This window comes from Cyprinus carpio, chromosome A16, assembly GCF_018340385.1.
Source record: "Cyprinus carpio isolate SPL01 chromosome A16, ASM1834038v1, whole genome shotgun sequence".
Classification (NCBI taxonomy): domain Eukaryota; kingdom Metazoa; phylum Chordata; class Actinopteri; order Cypriniformes; family Cyprinidae; genus Cyprinus; species Cyprinus carpio.
This window is the reverse complement of record NC_056587.1, coordinates 15695963-15718565: the sequence shown is the minus strand read 5'-3', so window position 1 is coordinate 15718565 and position 22603 is coordinate 15695963. Positions and strand designations below refer to the sequence as shown.

The 22603-nt window shown below is 35.5% G+C and overlaps 1 protein-coding gene across 4 annotated transcripts in view; it reads right to left on the bottom strand.

The window, feature by feature from the left end:
* LOC109053261 (t-SNARE domain-containing protein 1-like) overlaps positions 1–22603 on the bottom strand; it is a 105223-nt gene that overhangs the window by 42234 nt on the left and 40386 nt on the right. For 3 of the 4 annotated variants that reach the window (XR_006162013.1, XM_042772935.1, XM_042772936.1), the window contains exons 5-8: positions 20689–20779; positions 20415–20489; positions 19406–19462; positions 14510–14665 (exon numbers count right to left, since the gene is read on the bottom strand). Coding sequence is in view for 3 of the 4 variants with exons in the window: in XM_042772935.1 (XP_042628869.1) it covers positions 14510–14665; positions 19406–19462; positions 20415–20489; positions 20689–20779 (379 nt within the window). In the remaining variant the exon portion in view is untranslated. The remainder of the gene's footprint in view (positions 1–14509; positions 14666–19405; positions 19463–20414; positions 20490–20688; positions 20780–22603) is intronic. The other variant, XM_042772937.1, reaches the window with a different exon arrangement.

Here is a 22603-nt window from a genome sequence, read left to right as displayed (position 1 = left end):
TAATAGAATTTAAAATTACAGTTTTATTTTGTAATATATTTTTTAAAAGTAATTTATTTCTATGGCAAACCTTTTTAGCAGTCATTACTCCAGTATTCAGGGTCACATGATACTTCAGAAATCATTCTAATATGCTGATTTGTTGCTCAAGAAACAACTCTTATTATTAACGATGTTGAAAACAGCTGTACTGCTTAATATTTAATAAATACTTATTTTGACATTTTTTTTCAGGATTATTTGATGAATATAAGGTTTAAAAGAACAACATTTATTTGAAATATCAATCTTTTGTAACATTACAATTGACTATACTGTCATTTTTAATCAATTTAATGTGTCTTAAAAAACAAACAAACAAAAAAACACCTTATTTATGTTTTGCAATGCACAATATGCACAATATTAACCATGGTAAATATATATTAAATTACAATTTATCAATAATGGCCATGCAAATTCGTATTCTGAGGAACAAGAAGTGTGCCTGGTTTTCGTTTCCGAAACCTAGCCATCTTAATGTTGAACAGCAGAAGACAGTCCAAGAGTCATGTAGATCAGACTGATGCTCTTTTCCTAGTGCCACGATTAAGTTGCTCATGTCAAACATCATTCTGTTTTTATTTGAAAATAAAAAGATAGAGACAAAGATATAGGGAGAAAGTGTGCAAACACAGGTCTGACAGGACTCAAAGGGTCTGCCTTTGTTTCATTAGATAAAAAAATGTCAGACATCTGCTGCATCTGACACACAGGTCTGCATTTCACAACAAACACACACACAGTTCAGCGAGAGCAGCTGACAGGAACCGCAGCAGCCGCACAATTAAATGTGTGGACTGATAAGGGTAGATGTCATGGAAAAAACACACTCTCCCAAACAGAAGATGAATGACACTTCTATGAATGCAACACGTCAGAAAGTTTTGCAGGAGCGCAGACTGACAGGAGCAAATGTAAGAGTGACTGTAAGCCATCAGACGGCCTACAGTATCTAAGACAAGAAAACACTGAGGAAAGCTCAGAGAGAGAGATTCGTAAGAGGAAAGAGACACATAGGAGAGTTGTAGTGACTGACTATACTGTAGGGCTGCTGACATTTCCCAGTGAATTGAGAGATTATAATTTTTGTCCACTTTAAAATAACTGACAGACAGGTGATGGAAAAAAATAAATAAAATAAAAATAATAATCAGATAAAATCCAACATGATATTTTATATATCTAACATTTTTAATTTAAAATAAAACAGCATCATTTTAAAGATGAAATGAGTAATACCTGCTCCACTCACATCTCTAAACAAAACTGCATTGTTACAGGTTTCATGAACACTATCCATCTGTCATAGGTCAAACATAAAGATAGCCCCACCCTAAACTCACACCATTGGCTGAGCCAGAATTGTTGTTGTCGGGCGGACTGGGATGCTCAAACAAATTAATGTTTTGATAGCCACCAGTGTTGTTTTTATTTACAAAGCCTAAACGTAAAGCAAAAAATATTAAAAATCTATTTCATTAATTAAAATATATTAAATAGCTGAAATAAATTAAAAATTTGATGAAATACATAACCCTCGTGTTGTTTCAGTCAGTGTTATCGCATTGGACTAAAACTGCTCACACAGGGTACAACGAATTCCCCCAAAATTTATAATTTGTGTACTTTTTGGGGAAGTTTTTCTCCACCTTGTTACACTTGTGCTGTTCCTGTCAAAAACAACCTTAGAAATTTCTCATTATGCTACAGCTATCATTACTTTGTACCTACTTGTTTTCATTCAGTTAGCAAAGGCATCATATTTTTCCATTTTTGGGAGATTAACTCTACTTTTAGTTGCCTCTGCATATTAAGCTTGGACAAACTGCTATAACGAAAAATAAAGAGAAAGTATTTCAACAGTGAAACAAAGTGACACACATTACCTTTAAAATACAAAACTGGACTGCAGCGGTTAAAGCTCAGAGCTGCTAATTAAAGGCAAGGCACTTAACCCTAGATTGCTCCAAGGGGATTGTCCTGTAATAAGTGTATTTTTAGTCTTTTTTGGATAAGCACATCTGCTAAATGACTCCTTAAATTGAAACTACACTATTATTGCTTAAGCTAACAGAATGAGGCAGCTCTGAACAAAATGAATGTCTCTTAATAAAGAATATGCTGGCTTCGGTTCGAGTTTTTGTACACCCTGTGCAATCCTGGCAGCGTCATTGATAAAAGGTGATGATCTAAAGTGAAAGGCCCAACAAAATGACTGGGCACAGGTTCAAAATGGCTTTCAGGATCTGAAGGCTTGAAACAACCCCATGGTTCTCCACACAAGCTTAAAAGTGTATAATTGTAATGTAAATAATAATAATAATAATAATAATAATTTAATTACATATATAATTTAATTTGTATTATGGAATATAATACAAAATAATAATTTATGTAATAACAATAACTATACACACACACACACATTCTTCTTTAAAGCATAATCTTTACTGAATTTTGTTTTGTTTCATTTTTCTCTGTTTTTTTATTTATTTATTTATTTTTGATCTATTTTTTTTTATCTGTATTTCTGAAATGATTACTCTTTTAAAGGAAACAAAGCCAAATTCAGCATGTCTGAAAAAAGAACACTTGAAATAAAATAGCTTTAGGTGAAATCAGAGTTCCTTATATAGAGGTGCTAACCTCACTGCAGTAAATATCACAGTACATGGAGCTACGGTCAAGCAACAATGTAGTGTTTTAATGCATTTATAAGAGCTGAAATGTGCCCTGGATGATGCTGACGTGTTACGCTAGGTGAAGATAATGTGATATGACTACCCTCTGTGTTTCTGATTTCAAGTCCTGAACTAAACGCAGCATGAATCAAAGCTCCCATGGGGCTAACAACCTAAAATCTCCATATTTAGAAGCTGCCAGCTGGGCGTGTGTAACTCCAAGAGAGGGTTAGAAAGTATAGCATTGAACTGCGAATGATAGAATGAGAAAAAAAGAAACCTCGAACAGTCAGTTGGTGGCTGATAGCTTCATAATAGCTTGCGAAAAAGAGCATTCGCTCACACTGCTAGACAATCAGCTCTGAGAGCTCTGACCATCAGAAATGAGTGAGTGAGAGCACCTGTAGTGAAAAAAAGAAGGATAAAAACAGTTTTGAGGGGCAACACACTCCCAAAAGGCAACTTTCATTCTGTACCACCAAAACATCACTTGAAATATAAAATATAAATATAATGCTTAGAATTCACTATTTATTCATATATAATGTGCAGACCCACGTAACATTTACATATAAATGCATAGAATTCACGATTTATTCATATATAGTTCAGACTGGTTCCACACAAATAGCAAATACAGTTACAATTTTCTCTCCATTCAGTTCATTAAGCCTGCCAGAATATACTGTAGTTTGTACTTTTAAATTCATTAGGATACCGTATTTAAATTGCAACAAATTGATTTTATGTGTGTCCTCAAAATGTTCATCAATTTCTGAATTTTTACATAATTGTTTAATTACTCACTCATATAATAAGCTTCTACTAGCTAAACACCTTTTACCTAGCAGTAGCAAATGCTAGCATCCTACATGCAAAACAATAATGGCTTACTGATTAAAGCAACAAATAGCCTGTTCTTCATCAATCTTTACTGCAATGGTTGCCAAACATAACAAAAGATTGTCCTAAATCCCAACATAACTGGACATTAAACCATAAAACACTATCAAGTCACCACATTTTTTCTCATATTGATAAATAAATAAAGTGTATTTTTAACATTTACTGCCCCGCATGAATCTTACTAAAATTATAAACCTACAGCCTCCAAAATAAATAAATAAATAAATAACAAAAATAAAAAATAATACAATTGTTGAGGTGATATCATAAAGTTTTAGAGGTAAAGTGTAGAAGTCGCTGAAGTGAAGTGAGTTTTGTTTATGAGTCTGGCCTGTGAGGGGAGCTAATGTGTGGATGATACACACAAATGAGGTGAAGCAGCGGAATATCAGGTTATGGCTCTATCATAAATCATCACAGGTACTGTCATTTCTACAACACGGCGTATAAAAAGACAACATGCCCTGTAAGACAGATAATTCTTCACAGTGGTGCTGCTATTTTGTATAGCACCACCCACCACTGCATAGAGTAAACTGCCATAAGTGAAGTTTAATCAACACAATAATGACACATAATGGGCTTGACGGTTGAAGAGATGTTTGTGAAAAACACTTACAAAACCCTAAATATCTATCTTCTACACTTTTGACACCAGAGCAAAAACTGTTGTAACACACTCCTATTACCTATTTTAACTATTTTGTGAATGTGAACCATTTAATTTAAGTTTAAGCTGTAGTAACTTTGTGATGTAGTCATCATTTATATTTTTTATTATTATTTTTAATATTTCTGTTTAGATTTATTTTTTATTTTAGTTTTAGTAGTATTTTAAAATAAAATTAAAAAAATAAGCAAATAATAATAAAGTAAATAATACAATGAATACCTTCCTTAAATCTCTTAAACTAAATGAACATTGCTTTGAAAAAGTTGTGGAAAAAATGGCACTAAAATTTTAATAGACCATTGTTTTTTAGGGCTCAACAGACTCATTGCTTAAATGTGACTAGCTAATGCACAACGCTGCAAAACACATTGGAAATAGAAACCTTTGCCTTTGTAAATAAAAACACAAATATGCACAGGAGCCTGTGAAAGCTTTCAGAAGGCACTAAATTGAGTCTGTACTACCAGTACTGCAAAATGATCCCTGCAGAAAGAAATGTCACTGCATTTTTACAAAGAATTACCAGAAACCACATCTACAAGTTTTTACAGTAACTTTATCAGGAAACAGCTGGGGAACAGAACATTTCTTCACACAGCAGAGCACTGGTGTGGTAATTCAAATAAATGTAGCTATCATTCAAACTACACTTAGAAATTCTAAGCAATGCTATTTGACTCCATGACTACTTTGTGCAATTTTATTGTATGATACAGGCTCTGCAGTGCTGAATGGCTTAAAGTGCACTGCTTACTTCACTGCCACATCAATGCACTTTTAACATTTTATATGAAATGCATATGGTGCAAGTGTGTTAGTCATCATTTGCTTGAAGCACTTGCCATTACTCTAGTCATCCATCCGTCCACCACTGCTGCACGTCTCCTTAGAAGCCCGCCACCCAAACAGAGCCTACAGCTGTTCTACCTTTCCAAAATGCCAGTCTATCTCTCACTCAAAGTCTGAGACCAACCCTTTGTGAATGCCACAGTGGCTGCATCACCATTTACTATCATGCTATTTTAATTTTGTTTATTTTTTGGAATGTTGCTCAAGATTAAATCATTGAAATTGCAAAACAGAAATCTGAAAACATAGGTACTATTGTGCAGAACTATACTTCACCCTGGCCACAGACAGACTGAAATGTCAGTCAAACCAAGCATCAGATTCTCAAGCTTGTGCTCAGTGTCAGGTTGTGCAGCTCTCACAGAAACATCCAGTAACCCCCATGTTTTTTTGTTTTTGTTTTTTTTTTGCTGACCCATAAGTGTCCTAAATTTCACTCTTAAGTAACACTACACACTTTACTGGAGCTATGAAATACAAGTGTTGTGTGAATAGTGTAACTTCTGCCCTTTAAAGCACAGTACAAACTCTAAGCACATGGAAGTCTTACATAATGCAGAAAAATAATTTTAAAAAACCATAACTCTTTCAGCTATTGTTACCTGACCTTTCCATAAGTGACAGTTCACCCAAAAATTTAAATCCAGTCATTATTTATATAATTCTCTCTCATATTGTTCCAAATATGATGTTATGTTTTTGTGTGGTATAAGTGATATGTACTACAGTAGTTTTTTGACTCCTTTGAGCTTGATAGCTTCTTGTTGTTGTACTGTATCTTAGAAGCTATATAAATATACAGTCACAGCAATGTTTATTCAGATACCTTCAACATTTCACACATTATTACAGTTTATTCGGTGTAGTTTAGAAAATGGTAATAAAATATGAAGTTAAACTGTCTCTGAACAAATTCATCTTGATAATGTCAGATAACACTTAAGCAAAATGTGGTCAGGTCAAAGAGTCTGAATAATTTTTGTTCCCAATTTTTTTTATCAGTTTTAATGGTAGTCCAATGTATGAAGAATTTTTGGTTATAATATGCTACAGTCTGGTGTCTGAATAATTTTTGATTTGACTTTATATATACGTGTATATATATATAGCTTTTATATGTGTGTGTGTGTAGAAATGTACTATTAAATGAATTAAACTAGGGCTGTCAAATGATTAATCACGATTAATCACATCCAAAATAAAAGTTTTGTTTACATAATATATGTGTGTATACTGTGTATATTTATTATGTATATATAAATACACACACACACATGCATGTATATATTTAAGAAGAATATGTTATGTTTATATATTAAATATATTTATATATAATATAAAATATAAGAATATAAATATATAAATGTATATACACATGTAAATATTTTCTAAATATATAATTTATGTGTGTGTATTTATATATACATAATAAATATACCCTGTACACATACATATATTATGTAAACAAAACTTTTATTTTGGATGTGATTAATCGTGATTAATCATTTGACAGCCCTAAATTAAACACAATACTACTTTATATAATAATAATAATAATAATAATAATAATATGCAAAAATGGAAATTGGGTAAAAACTATTACATTTACGACTGAAATATTAATACAAAATAATAAGGTGCTATAAGGTGTTTTTTTTTTTGTTTTGTTTTTTGTATCTCAAAAGCTGTGTAATAATCATTCAAAAATGTCTCCTTTTGTTCTTCACTGGAAAACATCAACAACAACAGAGGTTTGAAATGACATGAGGGTGAAAGTTTTTAGTTATTATGCCGCCCGCAGTTGGAATCAGCTTCCAGAAGAGATCAGATGTGCTAAAACATTAGCCACTTTTAAATCTAGACTCAAAACTCATCTGTTTAGCTTTGCATTTATTGAATGAGCGCTGTGCGATGTCCGAACTGATTGCACTGCATTTTATGTATTAACTGTATTTTATGTAAAATCTTAAATTCATTTTAAATAAATTTTTTAATCATTTTCAAAGTTTTTAAATTCCTTGTTTTATTTTTATGAATTTTACTTTCTTTTATGTAAAGCACTTTGAATTACCATTGTGTACGAAATGTGCTATATAAATAAACGTGCCTTGCCTTGAAAAAATAAATGAAAGATTTTTAATTTCTGGGTGAACTATTGCTTCAAGTGATAGTCTTATCTCTGTATTGCGCACCTCTTCTTTCTTCATTTAAGTGTTCTTCAGTCTGAGTGGCCTGCGTGGTCCTGAGGGGCATAATTAGACTTATGTAAGGCCGCTTTTACTAAGAAAGCAGAATCATAAAACAATCTCCAGAATGATGTCAAGGGACTGTGCATAAAATGGCTGATTTTTGCAAACAAGAAGAAAATAAAAGAGCATATTATGTTTGCGATAGCTGTACTGATGCCCATCATTGCTGCTCTGACAGTAGTGAGGGTGCGCCAGCTAAGCTAGTGCCTGGGGAGATGCTGGCTAATTATGCTTGGTGTGTAGGTTTTGTTTTAGGGAGGGGTGGTGCTGTGCTGTATTTGCTGTGCTAACACAGAAGGCTTTGATCTTTGCCAGTCTAACAGCCTCAGTGCATTCAAATTGGCAGCTTATTTATTGCTTGATTGCTACAGCTCAAAAGATTCAAGGAACAGGTGGGGCTTGTGCAGTTGAGCCACGAAAAGTGGTCATAAATGACAATGCTCTGGCAGAAGCCCCCTAAAAATTCAGATGTCTGTGAAAACAATCAGAGTGAGCCTGATTTTGGGCTTAACAGAGAAACTATCCAGAAGCAATTATTCAAGATTTTGGTCTTCAACGTCAGGGTTTTCAGCCTGGAAGTCCATGAAGATTCTGCAGTGAAATCTATGAACTGAAATTCTTTATTAAAAAGATTTTCTTTCTATACATTTCAAAATGAGGTACGTTAAATTTACCCTGAAATAATATTTGACCATTATCTAATTATTATTTCTAATCTAATTATTATTTCTATATAATATTATTGATGATTATTATTATTATTATATACCCTAACATACACAATATCCATATATTTTACTATTATTAAAAGGTTTTAATAAAATTAATTGTAATTAATAGAATTATTAGAATTTAATATATTAATAATTTATTACAAATTATTCATTTTAAAACCAAAGAGTGGTATTAAAATTATTTATAAAAACAACATCAACTCTTCTTCGTTATTATTATCCATAAATTGTACTAGCACTAAAAGGTACTACTATACCGCTACTATTACATATATATATATATATATATATATATATATATATATATATATATATATATATATATATATATATATATATATATATATATATATATATATATATATATTCCTTGAATATCCTGTTTCATATGAACAACAACAAAAGTAAACGGGCTTTCAGCGGAGTGTCAAGTTGTCTTTAAATGTTCAGTACATCAGTATAGAAGGTCATATTTGATTAATTTACAAAGTGTTACAGAGAAATTTTTTCTACTGGAGGTCACTGGGTTTGCAGAGAGTGTGGTTGGAGGTTCTCTAGGCCTGTAAAGGTTGAAAAGCTCTGCTCTAATGTACTGCTGCAGTACTGAACTGTGGAACACTTTGCTTTTCCACTCCTAATGCTGCCTTCCATCCTCCTCCCAGAATCCCATCCACCACCCTTCTCCCCTGCCTCTTTTCTTTCTCTCTCTCTCTATTTCTCTCACTCTCCTAGATAAATGTGTTTAATGCTGATATGAGATTCTCCCCACATCACCCCCACCCCCCATGCACCCCCCAGCCCAAAGGCAATGGGCAACAGGACGCGGTGTCAGTGCCACAGCAGAAAAACTGTTAAGCAGATTTACGCGCACGCTTACAGCCCCCAAAAAATGATGACATTTCCGTGCGCAGCCTGCTGAGGGCTTAAGCGTGAAATGTCTCTTTTTTGCCCTTGCTGAATAAACGGTTTATAATGTAAAATCAAATGTTTCCTTTCCGTCACAGCCCAAGGACCTCAAAACTCAAAGCACACAGTCTTAGGGCACAAAGTATGTGTGTGTGCATCTAATCCACAGAAAAAAAAAATAACTTAGATGGTGGGGGAGGGTTGTGTATGTCATGTTTTAGATGAGGACTGGAATATGAGTTGCTCAACAGCACTTGCTATTGATTGTGACACAAAAACAACAACAATAAAATAATCAGTGGCACATCACAGGAATGCACAATAAAGCCAATGGCAAACACCAAAGAAAACAAGACAGGTATTAATGTTTAAAAAAGGATAGAAATGACTTTCAGAAAAACAAATCAATACAGCAAACGTAAAACCAGAAAAAGTCTCTTTTGGTAAGAGCCTTTTATTGTGTGACGACTACAAAAACTGTTTAGAAAAAAATCTATCCTTTACATTTACTCTCATTTTGTCATATTTCATTCATTTTAGTCCATTTGCTCTTACTAAAATGGCATTATAAAATAATATTTTAATGTAATGTAGAACAGTTCTATAGAATGTTCTATAATGTAGACAATTACAAAAAAAAAACATACTTTGAACTAAAGTGCTAACTTTAAAGGAATATTAAACATTAAAAATATTGTTTTACAAATTCAAAAAAAAGATTGATCAGTGTCAGTTAAACCAGAGTTCCTGACATAATAGCACATTATGAGCATACTGAAGAATTAAATGCTGTTTAAATGTTACTGAGTAGTGAAAACTTAATGCTTTACAGAATGCGTTACAAATCATGTTCCATGTTTTAGACTGTTTGGACTATTTGCATTATGTAATTACATGCTGTTACGGCAGTCGGACATGACGAAATCAATGATGAGGTTAAGTAAGTGACATGATTAATTCAGTAATAGCTCTAACTGATTGTTAAAGGGATACTCCACCCCAAAATTAAAATTTTGTCATAAATCACTTACCCCCATGTTGTTCCAAACCCGTAAAAGCTCAGTTCATCTTCGGAACACAATTTAAGATATTTTGGATGAAAACCTGAGACTGTCCCATAGACTGGCATGTAAATAACAGTGTCAAGGTCCATAAAAGGTATGAAAGTCATCGTCAGAATACTCTATCTGCCATCAGATGTGCAATCTGGGTTATATGAAGTGACAGGAACATGACAGGGCTCTTGTCATCCGCAGGCCACAGGGATGCACGGTTTTATTTCAAATCAAAGCTAAATACATGTAGAAACAGCGCATCCTTGTGGCACGGATGATGCAGAAGAGCATACACAGCATACGGTGATATGGAGAGACACAGAGGAGACCGCTGACAAAGGAATTATTGAATAAAGTCATTATTTTTGTTTCCCATCGCTTCATATAATGCTTTTACGGGTTTTGAACGACCTGGGGGTAAGTGATTAATGACAAAATGTTCATTTTGGGGTGGAGTATCCCTTTAATTCTCTGAAAAGAAAAGACTCACAGAGTCATTTTTATTTGGGGATCAGACTGGTTGTTCAAGGTTTCTTGCTGGTTCACCGGTTCATAATATATAGTCACAATTCCCAGTCATATAACTATATGGTTTAATTGGGAGGAGAAAAAGTGTAAAAAATGTGTTGTAAGGGCTGGAATTTCTACGTTCAGAGCTGTGGGTTAATAGAGGGACAGAGATAGAGGGAGCGAGAGAGAGAGAGAGAGAGAGAGAGAGAGAGCACCCCACCACAGAGTCAGAGTTCTCTCAAGGGTCACGCTGTTTGTTATAAGAATAACAATGTCTTTGCCTCGATGCATCAGAGTAGATAAGCATGCAATGTGCTCTGACTGGCCACGGTCAAAACAACTTACATGTACAAGAACAAAGTACAGCAACACATGGTAACATCATGACATCATGACGTACACTTACATGCCCAGACACTGTACATATAGTAGGGGTGTAACGGTACACAGAAGTCACAGTTCGGGACGTACCTCCGTTTTGGGGTCATGGTTCAATACAAGTTAGTTACAACAGGAAAGGTGAATTTTGTTTTTTTTTTTCCATTTATTTTGAACAGAAAGTAGTGCTGTGCAACATACATGTAGCATGTAACATAAGCAGTTCTTTTTGATTTGAAATAGATTGTATAGGGATACAGTGTTTCCTTGGTTACCGCTGTAAACAAAGCAGCTGCGCCTGCATGTACAAACACCACTTTAATATGCATTAAATGGAAGTAAGAGAAAAAGAAAAATGCCATCGAAACATTTCTGAAGATGGTCAGTTCCTCTCAGAGGTACATTAAATCTTGATGCCTGGTACAGTATTTTCTCCTCTTTACAGACTTCATAAAAATTTCACACAAATTACATTTTGGGAAAAGACTGCAATGCAGTTTGTGTGCAATTCTGCAATAGAGATCGGCCAAAATTAAACTAAAAAACGATTCTGATTTAAAGCATCTTTAGAACCCGAAACTTTCCCACACTGCTGTTTCAAAACAAGCAGGTGGTTCTTCGAGCCCTTGCGTGCCATCTGAGCTCACCATTCTTGTTTTGGGTTGGTGCGTACATCCTCCCTTGTTCTGCTCTTTCCTGTTGTGACAGTTAGTGGTGCATTACCGTGCACACCCTTCTGGATTGATTGCCTATGACTGACTGTATCCATCGTCTGACTGCATGAAACGAACTGTGACGGTTCAGGATGAATACATGTGCCATTACACCCCTAACATACAGTTTAGATATATAAATTAGATGAAAACTTCAAGGTCTTGCCAACTAACTTAAACTAATTAAACTAAAACAAATATTAAAAACCAATACTGCTTGGCTAAACAGTGAAAAACCTATAGTAACACCATGTCTACAACAGACATGAGCACCACTACAGGCCAAAACTAAACAAGGGTGTTTCCTGAACTGAAACTTAAATTGCAGGAGACTTTGCTCTCAATTCAATCTCTAGCTGCGTAAGAGAAACAAATAAGGGAAAAGAAGTATAGTGTCTTATAGACCACTAAAATTTAATGAAATCGTGTAAGTAGATGCTTTCAATCTAGATTTAAGAGTTTTACTAGACTAAAGATTCACAAGCATATTACAGCATTGCTTGTCTGCCATTTACATCATTTACTGTAGCTCCACTATGCTCTGAAACTTCTATTGCTCACTGAAGGGCAAAAGGGATGCACTGGACACATTTGCAGGGGAAACACGTGTCTGTATTTTTTCTCCTGGATGGGCCAGGTGTTGCATTCAGATTCCCCTTGAATGTTGTCCTTTGTCATGCCCTATGTTTTCCTCTTTTATTTTTTTACTAATTCATTTTGATGAAATGATGGCCGGTGCCAAAGTGTCAGGTAGGTGTGTCTGGGGTTGATGTCATAAACAGTGGAGGGTGGAGTCTGGCTCCTCCCTTCAAATGTGTCCGTCGTTTCACTGCAATATAGGGTTAATCCAAATCAGATTAGTCTTTCCAGAGGTACAGTTCATTAACCTTGTGGGTTGCCTCATAGAAAATCAAGACTGAGAATCCATAACAGCATGTGGAATTAAGCCCCCGTCCTCTATCTGGCTTGTGTGTGCGTGTCTGTCCCTTTGAACGGTTCTCCGAAGAAGGGTTCACCTGAACGCACCAGCCACCAGAGTAAATGCAAAGTACTCAGGAGGACAGATCAGCTTTTGGAGTGAAAGAGAGTGAGAGAGAGAGAACGAGGGGGAACTGATTGTACTTTACACAGATAACACACATTCCATCTTCTCAATTTTCCCAGAGAACCCATCTGACAGTGAACGGGAGAGAGAGAGAGAGAGAGAGAGAGAGAGAGAGAGAGAGAGACAGAGAGAGAGACGGATGAAAAGAGAGAGAGTAGGGCTCAGACAGGGCTGCAAATGCTGGTGATTCACTTGAGTGGAGTTGCGTGAGGAGGCGGTGCGGGGTAGGCTGGAGGTTTGGGGGGTTGGTAAGGCGGAAAAATGCTAGACAGGAAAAGCACATTGTCAGATATGATCAGCTCGGTTGGGCCCGGGGCCAGAGACATCTCCACAACCTGCGTCAGAGCTCTCGGAGCACAGACTCATCCTCATCACCCTTCCGATCACCTGAAAAAAACTCCAATTTCTCCATGACTAAAATAAGCTGCCGCTTTTGTTTGAGCCTTTCAGGTTTTGTCCATTTGATGAATGGGAATTTATTAAGAGGGCTGCGGGATGCAGGATTGTTTGATGCCTATCTGTTAGCCAGATGTGGTAGTTGCGTTAGCAAGCGAGCATCTATGAACTTCAGACAGGTCTTCAGGAGGGAAAGCCATATGTCTTCATTTCAAGGCTTTCTCGAGGTTGTCATTGGTCATTAGGACATGCGGCACCTCTCACTTCTGAACTACCTGCTATTCAAACAAGAAACAGTCATTTATTTTAGACGCGCCATCTGTGTGATTTGCTTTCCCTCTAGCCTTGTCGATAATCATGTCGGGCTGACATTTATTTCATTTTCATACTTGTCTTAGAACACCCTGCATCAAAAAAAAAAAAAAAACAGCACACGGTGCATGTCCGAAACAAATGGCTTTGAAACTGGCCCAAACGCATGTCAAAGAACAACAGAATGACCACATCATTGCAAGTTTACATCTGTGCAAATGCACATGTGGAGGAAAACAGCTGTTTTGCTAAAGATGAGACATACTTCAATGGAGCAAGCATTCTGCTTGTGTGCAAACTATTGAGTCTCAGGAAAATTGTTCTGAAAGCTTTGGTAAAAAAAAGACAGTTGATAAAGATAATGGCTAGTACAGAAAGAATGCAGACCTGAGGGTTCTGTTTGTATGGAAATGTTAGTGATGCAGCGCTGTTCTTTCCAACGATAATGTTCTTTTCAAGTGTGTCTAAAATCTTACATAAAAGGACTATGCAGGGCACTGAAGATTATATGGACAGATGACAAAAATCAACAATTTTACGGGGCTCTGAAAAAATCTACTGATCCTTCCTGAATTGTTATTATATACAGCTCTATTATAATGCTTATATATAGCTATTATATGTAGTATCGTATTAAGGCTGATATGACACTGAAGACTGGAGTAATGGCTGATGAAAATTCAGATTTGCCATCACAGGAATAAATGAGAATTTGAACATATTAAAAACAGAAAACAGTAGTTTTAAATTGTAATAATATTTCACAACATTACAGATTTACAGTATTTTTCATGAAAAAAGAAGCCTTGGTGATCATAAGAAACTTTCAAAAACTAAAACTAAAAATCTACATACCACAAAACTTTTGAACGGATATGTTTATTAAAATTTCTCCAAATGAGGAAAATAAATGCTCTGTAATAATGAGAAGCTGAGAGGGGCTGGGCATGGCTTATTAATGCAATTAGGTCTTCAGTGGGTGTGATTATTGAGCTCCCACCTCAATCTGCAGCAGTGCTTCTTCTCTCTGCCTCAGGATCTCCACATCTTCTTCACTGATCTCTGACAGAAATGCTTGTCCGTCACCCTCAATGCCCTCGCCCGCTCCGAACAATGGTCCCTCTTCAACCAGTTCACTCAGTGGAGTCTGTAGGCTCTATCCACACACAAACACAAATGCACACACACACACAAAGAGAGATAACATTTCTTAAAATATTTTAAAGTACATACAATCTTCAGATTCAGCGCTAGATGAGCTCAATGTTTTAGTGCAGCATGGATATATATATATATATATATTAGTGCTGTCAGAGAATTAACACCATTAATTGTGTATTTATATACACATAATAAATATACACAGTACACACACATATATTACAGTATGTCAGTATGTAAACAAACACTTATTTTGGATGTGATTAATCAAGATTAATCATTTGACAGCACTGATATTTATAAATACTGTGTATATATATATATATATATATATATATATATATATATATATATATAGTTATTTTTAATTCTTCGCTGCTGTCTTAAAGTTCAAAATATCTTTGCAGCGGTATACTGTTAGCAAACATTCCAACGCCAGCCACCCTGCTGAGAGTAATGTTTAGATGAATATGTGAATATGTGCTGTGCGCTTTTCTATCAATAACAAAATAAACACACAACAAAAATGACAGCAGTGAGAAAACAGCATTTAAGAAAACCTCTGATCACAGTGATGGTAATACAGTATGTTCACACAAGCTCCACCATTCAGCAATCCAGACAAGTAAAGTGATGTCACTTTTATTTATAGAGCACTTTATACAATAGATTGCTTTAAAGTAAGCAACTTAACATGAAAAAAAAAAAAAAAAAAAAACAGTGTCAGTGTCACTTTAAATTAGAATTCCAACTTATACTTAAATTTCTAAAATAAAGCAGCTCTCCAGTGTGTACATGCAAATTTACACATTAAAAAAGCAGAGCCCCAAGACCACTATAACATAATTGCCATAGACCAATGGTAGTTTGAAGATGTTTACCAGCCGGACCAAACTCTTCTGGAAAGCTGTTTCAAACAAACTTCATTTTGGCCTGATTTCATTCAAAATGACATGTTCTTCGGTTTTGCTTGAAGTATATCAGGGCCTTAAGTTCAGTCGACCTTTTAAGTTTATCTCTGGACAGCTACTTCATTAAAAATTATTTCTTGCAGTTATTCTAACATTTATTTTAAAGTGTACCATAGTAGTTTTTAATCAAAGGATGACTCTATGCTCATGCCCTGAATACTCACTGACCCCAAAACCTGTTCCTTTACAGACGTGGACATGACTTTGGTGAAACTTCTATATTAGAAGTGACACAACTTTCCTTGAGATCCATTTGTAAGCATCTTATATAATAGCAAAGCCCTGACATTTCACAGCTGTGGAGAATGTAATACAATGAAAACGACTCGTCACCTCATACTGCAGCAAAAGAATCACAAAGGAAGCACCTGCTGCCTTTGTTAGTCATTTAGCTTGAACTCTCTGTCAGCCTGAAGGTTGAAGAGGTGGGAGTTGGTCACTTAGAGAGACCCACATTGATCTGCTAATTTCTCAACTTGCATATGCATGACATCGATAAAGGCCCGAGGTGTGCTATTATTTTTTGTAATGTGTTGGATGACTCACTGTATTCTTCCCTCTCAGAATTAACACATCCAATACATCTCAGTCCAGCACAATGCCACTCTGAGAACATCATCTTCTTTGCACGGTTGTTGTCGTCCCACTCACTGAGGATATCATTGTCTATTAGGTTACAGAGTGGCTTGTAGTTGGAGTTTTTTCTCATCTACTGACAAGATGTACAACATAAATTATCCTTTAATCTGCATTCGTATCTCGGATGCATAATTTGCCCTGAAATTTAGTCTAAAATGTATTATATTCCTTCAAAAATGTAATTGGGCTTATTTTACCCTAATTTCAAATTTAGAATATATACAGTAAATTAAAATTTGCTAATAATAATTTTCTCAAAATTCATGAGTGATTTACTATGGGGTGGGGGGGTCACATTAAGTCATAGGATCAGCATGACTCATTCAAGATGGGATATTCCCAGTTTAAGACGTTTATTCAGAAATGTCTCCGTAATCCAAATTCTCTGGGGGATAAGGTGCCATTATGTAATGTACCTCTGATCTGAAGACTTTCACTCATACCGCAGTAACTTTAATACATTTTTCACAGCTTGTTCAAATAGAAGTCAGCATTCTTTGAGTGTTTGAGCAAAGAGCAAGTTATTTACATCAACGGAGCCATTTTTCTGCTAATCAATCCAAAGACAGAGCATCCTGACCCCATCTTGTTTCTCTTCTCTTGAAATGATAGGTCCCAAGATATTTCTAAAAATTTTTTTTTCTTCTGTCAGAAGTGCAAAAGGTTAAACAAATGAGAAAGACAATTAGTTTTCTTCTCTAATTGTTAGCATATGGTTTGCTGCTGCAGAAGTGGGAACTCTCACATTAACACATTCAGATTTAAATTAGCGCAGCTAGCATTAAACACGTTTCTATTATTTTTGTATGTTGACCCATATTGAGGGATGCAATGAAAGTGTGAAAATGGAAAAAGCAAGAGTTTGCACCCAAACTTAAAGAATAACTGAATAAATTGATGCAAAATAATTCCTTTTACACGTAAATTTAGTTTGTCTGTAGCCTGTTTTGTATTAGTACTCAACAAGCTATGGAGGCCTGAGATAAAGTTTGAGATATAAAGAGTTAAAATTGCTAGATAAAATAAACGAAATGAAATGCAAATTAAAGAAAGAAATGTAATAACAATATTACAAGTAAATTCATAATTATTAATTACTTATAGAAACAGCTCCGATAACATTCATCGCACTATTATTCTTTTTATTCAACACAATGGAAATTGAGACTACTGTACCTATAAAAAAATTACACTTGATGTTGAGAAATCCATTTAAACACATGTATTATCAAGAGTACTTTAATGAAAGCCTATGTGATTTTCTGTTTATAATAGTGAGTCACATTCATGAATCATATTACAGATTGGCAGTGCTGATAACAAACCCTGTTCTCTTCTGAACCCAACCCCCCCCCCCCTCCAAAAAAAAAAGACTCTGCCGAGCCTGGCGATCAAACAACTCCTCAATAACATCTTACTCTTGACTAACAACTCAGCATGTCGTTTGTTTTTTCGATGTGTTCTTGGCATTCATATTGGAACTACACATCCTGTTTGATTGCTCTGGTCGGATGTTTCCAGGGGGGATTGTAGAAGGAGACAGAAGATCAGAGACATTGCCACAGGTGACAGAGATGCGCATAAAAGCAGCATCTCTAGAGAGTGACAGGAAGGATGGGAATAGAATAAGAGAGGATTTTAACAGACCTCAGACTGTAAGAGAGGAGCGTGTATGTGCTATAGTGACATTCCAGCTGAGCCAATCTGAGCTGCTGATGTACTGCAGGTAATATTGAACACAATTCCTATCATTCAGTCAACACTTTCAATCGTCAGTTCATCCTTGAGCCGTCTCAGATGAACTGAAAATTGAAGTTTGATGGAATCTGGGAAAAAAGAAAAAGTGTGGTGATGTGGAGATGTCATTTTTTGTGTGTTTCATCAAATGAAACTACTCCAGTGAGCATGAACATCACTAGGACTGTAATCTGTGGTCATTTTTAAAACATCTTGTTTCTTCTCCACAAGATGTTTTCTTTTTGTTCTCAAAGTGAAACCCCAGTTTAAAGATATCCCTTGTTATGAAACCTGGAAAAAATTTGGGGTTAAAGGAATAGATTACTCAAAAATGGTAATTCTGTATTCATTTTCCCACCTTCACCTACATGACTGACTTTATTCTGGAAAATGAAAAGAAAAGAAATCTTAATTAATTAATTTATTTATTAAATTAGTTTAAGTGATTCTTTTTAAGCAGTACTTAGGTAAGTCCCGTAAAAAAAAAAAAAAAAAAAAAAAAAAAAAAAAACATTGGTAACATTAGGTTTTGATTTATATGCTGTTAAATGTTTGGTGATCACGTTAGCTTAACAACTGTGTAAAAAAAAAACTTCAGTCCACTGGTATACAAAAGTTTTCTGTTTATGCTGATCTTCTTCTTCGGTTGTTTTTGGATCTGAAGATGATGCACTATTTCAGAAGATCCATAACAATGACCCCTACAATACAACAGTGAAAACACAGGTTGCCGGAATAACTCAATGGCTGGGAACCAATGTGTCATAAATTATGGAAAATCTTGTCAATGTTGGAGAAAGAGTTAGGGATAGGGTTAGGTTAAACTATGTTTCTTTTTTTTTTTTTTTTTTTTTTTTTTTTATGGCTGAACATCCCAAGTTTCCTATCACTTTCATTATATGAAAACATCTGAAAGGATGTTCTTTAATATTTCATAAGAAATACATAATTAAAGAAATACATCTTTGGAATGACATGAGGGCGAGTTAATGATGACAGAATTTTAATTTTTAGTTGAATTTTCAGTTTAAGTGTATAAAGGTGGTAGGTCATGTATCTGATCTTGTGGTCTATATTCCTTCAAGCCCTGATCTTTGACCACCTTCTGACTGCAAGGGCTGCACATTCTGTACCACAAGCCTAGTGGTTCCAAACAAACTTCATAAGAGGACTTAGATTTGTAAGTGTCATGAAGTTCTGACAGTCAATATCTGACCTGCTAGAAAATGAAGTGGTGAGAAAAGAGGGGCATCAAAGAGCTCCTCATCCACACACAATCACACACGCAGTCACACTCTTTATCTTACTGTCACAGAGATGTCGAAGAGCTCATGAAAGAACAAAGAAGTGGACTCTCTCTGGACTCTGAGATATTGGAGCCCACTCACCTGATTCCTGTCCTTTTGTGAAGGAGGAAGCAAGGCCCTCGAACGATCTGCAATTTTCTGTCAAAGAGGAGAAAAAAATTACATTAATATGCAAATACACCCAGACATGTGACAGCAGCTGAACTAAAGAGAAGTTCAGTGGATTCTTTTTTCAGTGGTTTATATTATTGCTGCATGAATGGGCTGCACAGATAGAGCAGAGGAGAGTGGGGACTGTTTTAAAACTAAATTTCTTCAAACACAAACATACAGTGTTGACACTTGTTCAGCACATGCTCAGAGTTATTTCTCTGCCTGGGGAAAAATGTGCAATTGCTTTAATTTCTGAGAAAAAAATAAAACAATAATATATATAAATATATGACAATATGACAAATAATATTTCATATATGCTCACTGTCGCTGGAAATTAAAATATAACATTTGATCTTGACTGAGGATGGAGACTAGTAGTTAGAAAGTAAGAAACGATCTATGAAACAAAAACTGTATGACTACATAACAATATATAACATAAAATATGTAAATGAACATTTAGTACTATTTACTTGTCGGTTAATAAATATATTTTAGTAAATAAATACAAATAAAAACAACTTAATATAGATCCCTTTTTAGTCTTTTGCTTTATTTTTATGTATACTGTTTAAAAATATATTTTTCAAAATTTTAAATAAAACAAAGATTTTTAAAGTATGTTTTACAAGAAATTACTGTTTAAGTTTTTCAGTGGGTTTGTTTGTGTTTGTGAAATTTGCTAGCATATGTGAGTAACTTGTATTAAATTTTATATTATGATTTAAGTCTATAATGATACAGTTACATTTGGCACATATACATTTTTCTCATATCTCATTATATATTTCTCACACAATGTAAACGACAACAAAAAATGGTACAATTTCTTCTCAAATTTTCAAGATTGACAGCTGCTGCAGAAACTCTTACAGCCCTAACCACATGTGTTATTTAGTGGACAAATAAAGGAAAGCCTGTGCTTCATGTGTACCTTCTGCAGGTCTCCATATCGCTGCACAGAATCCGATAGCTCTGTTTTGAGTCTCGTCAGACGGAGCCTGTCCTGCTGCGAGGAAACAAAAGAGCATGATTTCAAAATGAACGCTGGTTCAGTTTAACACCACCATAACTTTACCTTGACATTTTAGAACAAATGCCAGTGGAATGCTTCATGATATAAACCAATATCACTGACTGTACTTATATAAGGATGATTGTTCCAAAAACAAAAGGAAATTGAAAGATTTAGAAAATATTTTTTTTACCCGTGAAGACCCGCTGATGATGTCAGTGAGTTGTTTAACAAGCTGGCTTGTGCTTGTTATGAGTTTATTGGTTTGCTGCTGTGTGGAATGTCTGAAACAGAGGGAGAAGAGCGAGACGGGTGAAAAGATAGGTAATCATGCTTTACAAACCACAAAAGATGATTTAAAACGATTCATCAACTATCCCAAGGTGCTATGCTCTCCAAGGTGGGCTAGGTTTACAGCCCTATTGGATGGATTAGGCTCAACCAATTAAGTAAATCAATATTAATGACTCTGCGGCAGAGGAACAACAGTGTGCAGCGAGGGACTATGTGTCATGGCTGCAGACCTCACATGATGTCAGGAAGGCTTTAGCCCTCAGGCAGGAGTCAATCTGCCACCCCGGAGGAGAAGCAAAGGATTAGACACTGTGTACAGAGACAGCAAATCAAATGGAGGAAAGGTAGCACAGTACAGTTAGAGGTTTGCTGTACTGAATGTATTGATAAAGCAGATGAAATCAAGATTGCATAAATTGGGCATATAGAAAGCAATGACTGTGATTGCACAAATGAAAGAGAAGAAAGGGAAGCAGTAGACTATGTGAAGGACAGAACCAATCCACGGGGCTGTCTAGAATTTGCCCAAGGCCCCAGACCAACAGGGGGCCCTGAAGGGTTACAGAAACAGTTCGTATTTACTAGACTTCATGTTTGTGAGGCATTCATATTTTAATTGAGAATCAGTTCCAATACTATGAACTGAATTTGAATTGGCATAGCAAACAGGATTCAGAACTGCAATTAAATGGAAGTAGAATGGAAGTAGACTTAAAATTAACTGAAATTTAAACTGATTCATAACTAGATCAGCAAAGTTTTTCAAATTTTGAATGATGGCTTGACAAAAAGTTTTAGAGCTTAAAAAGCTTTGAGGTTTTTCAGGTATATAGGCTAGACAGACATGCTTCCCAGAATGCATTACCTGGAATTTCTTTGAATTGAGAAACAATTTATCTTCCTGTCATTGTAATCCAAAATCAAATGTTACAGGCAATTTGATTCAAATTCACTTTCACGAATCAAGGGGAAGCCAAAATTGCTAAATTTGCACATCCCTGCTAGTCTTGTAGCATGTGTTTAAAATATGTACTTGTTTTTGCCAATTAACAGAGAAATGTCAAGTTTAGGTGCTTTAGTAAGTTAAAAACATTTGACGTGGCTCATTGAATCAATGTCTATTTTAAACCATTGACCAATTAAAGCAATCTAGGGTTAGGATAAATGCTGTGTGATTTCATGTACCCATAAACATGCCTTTTGTACACTTCTGTTCCTCCGTCTGGCTGTTTTTAATGCTAGAATGCTTCCTGTGTGAAGGGCCCCTGAGACATCCATGCCCTGGGTACGTCAATATCATAATCCATCTCTGGAATCAGGGTGAAAAAAAAAAAGAGGAAACATGGCCTGAAAAAGGCTGGAAAGCAGGCAAAAATTGAGAGAATTAAAGATGTCGAAAACTTGAGCTTGGCTATTTGCAGTTCTGAGCTGGATGGAAGATAGAAGGGAAAAAGGGGCCAACGGGTCAGAAGCTCGTGAACAAATATAATCTCCTGATAGAAATTCCGTTTTCTCCTCATGCGGACCAAGAGGTTTGGATAAGGCCATTGATTTAGTGTCTGTGCCCTGCTCCGTCTGATCCCTTCCTTTAAAACCCAAACCAAGACCACCAGCCAGAGTGCCTCCTGCTCCCCAGAGATATGTGGCAGTGAATGTGGGGCCCACCTCCCACTCAAATATTGATTTAAAAAGCGAGGATAGAAAAGAGGAGAGAGGCGTCAGGCAGAAACATCTCTAGTGCATTCGTTATGGATGGGGGCATGTCACTGTCGTTCTCAGTCCACGAGAGAGAAACAAGACCAGTCGAGTGGAAA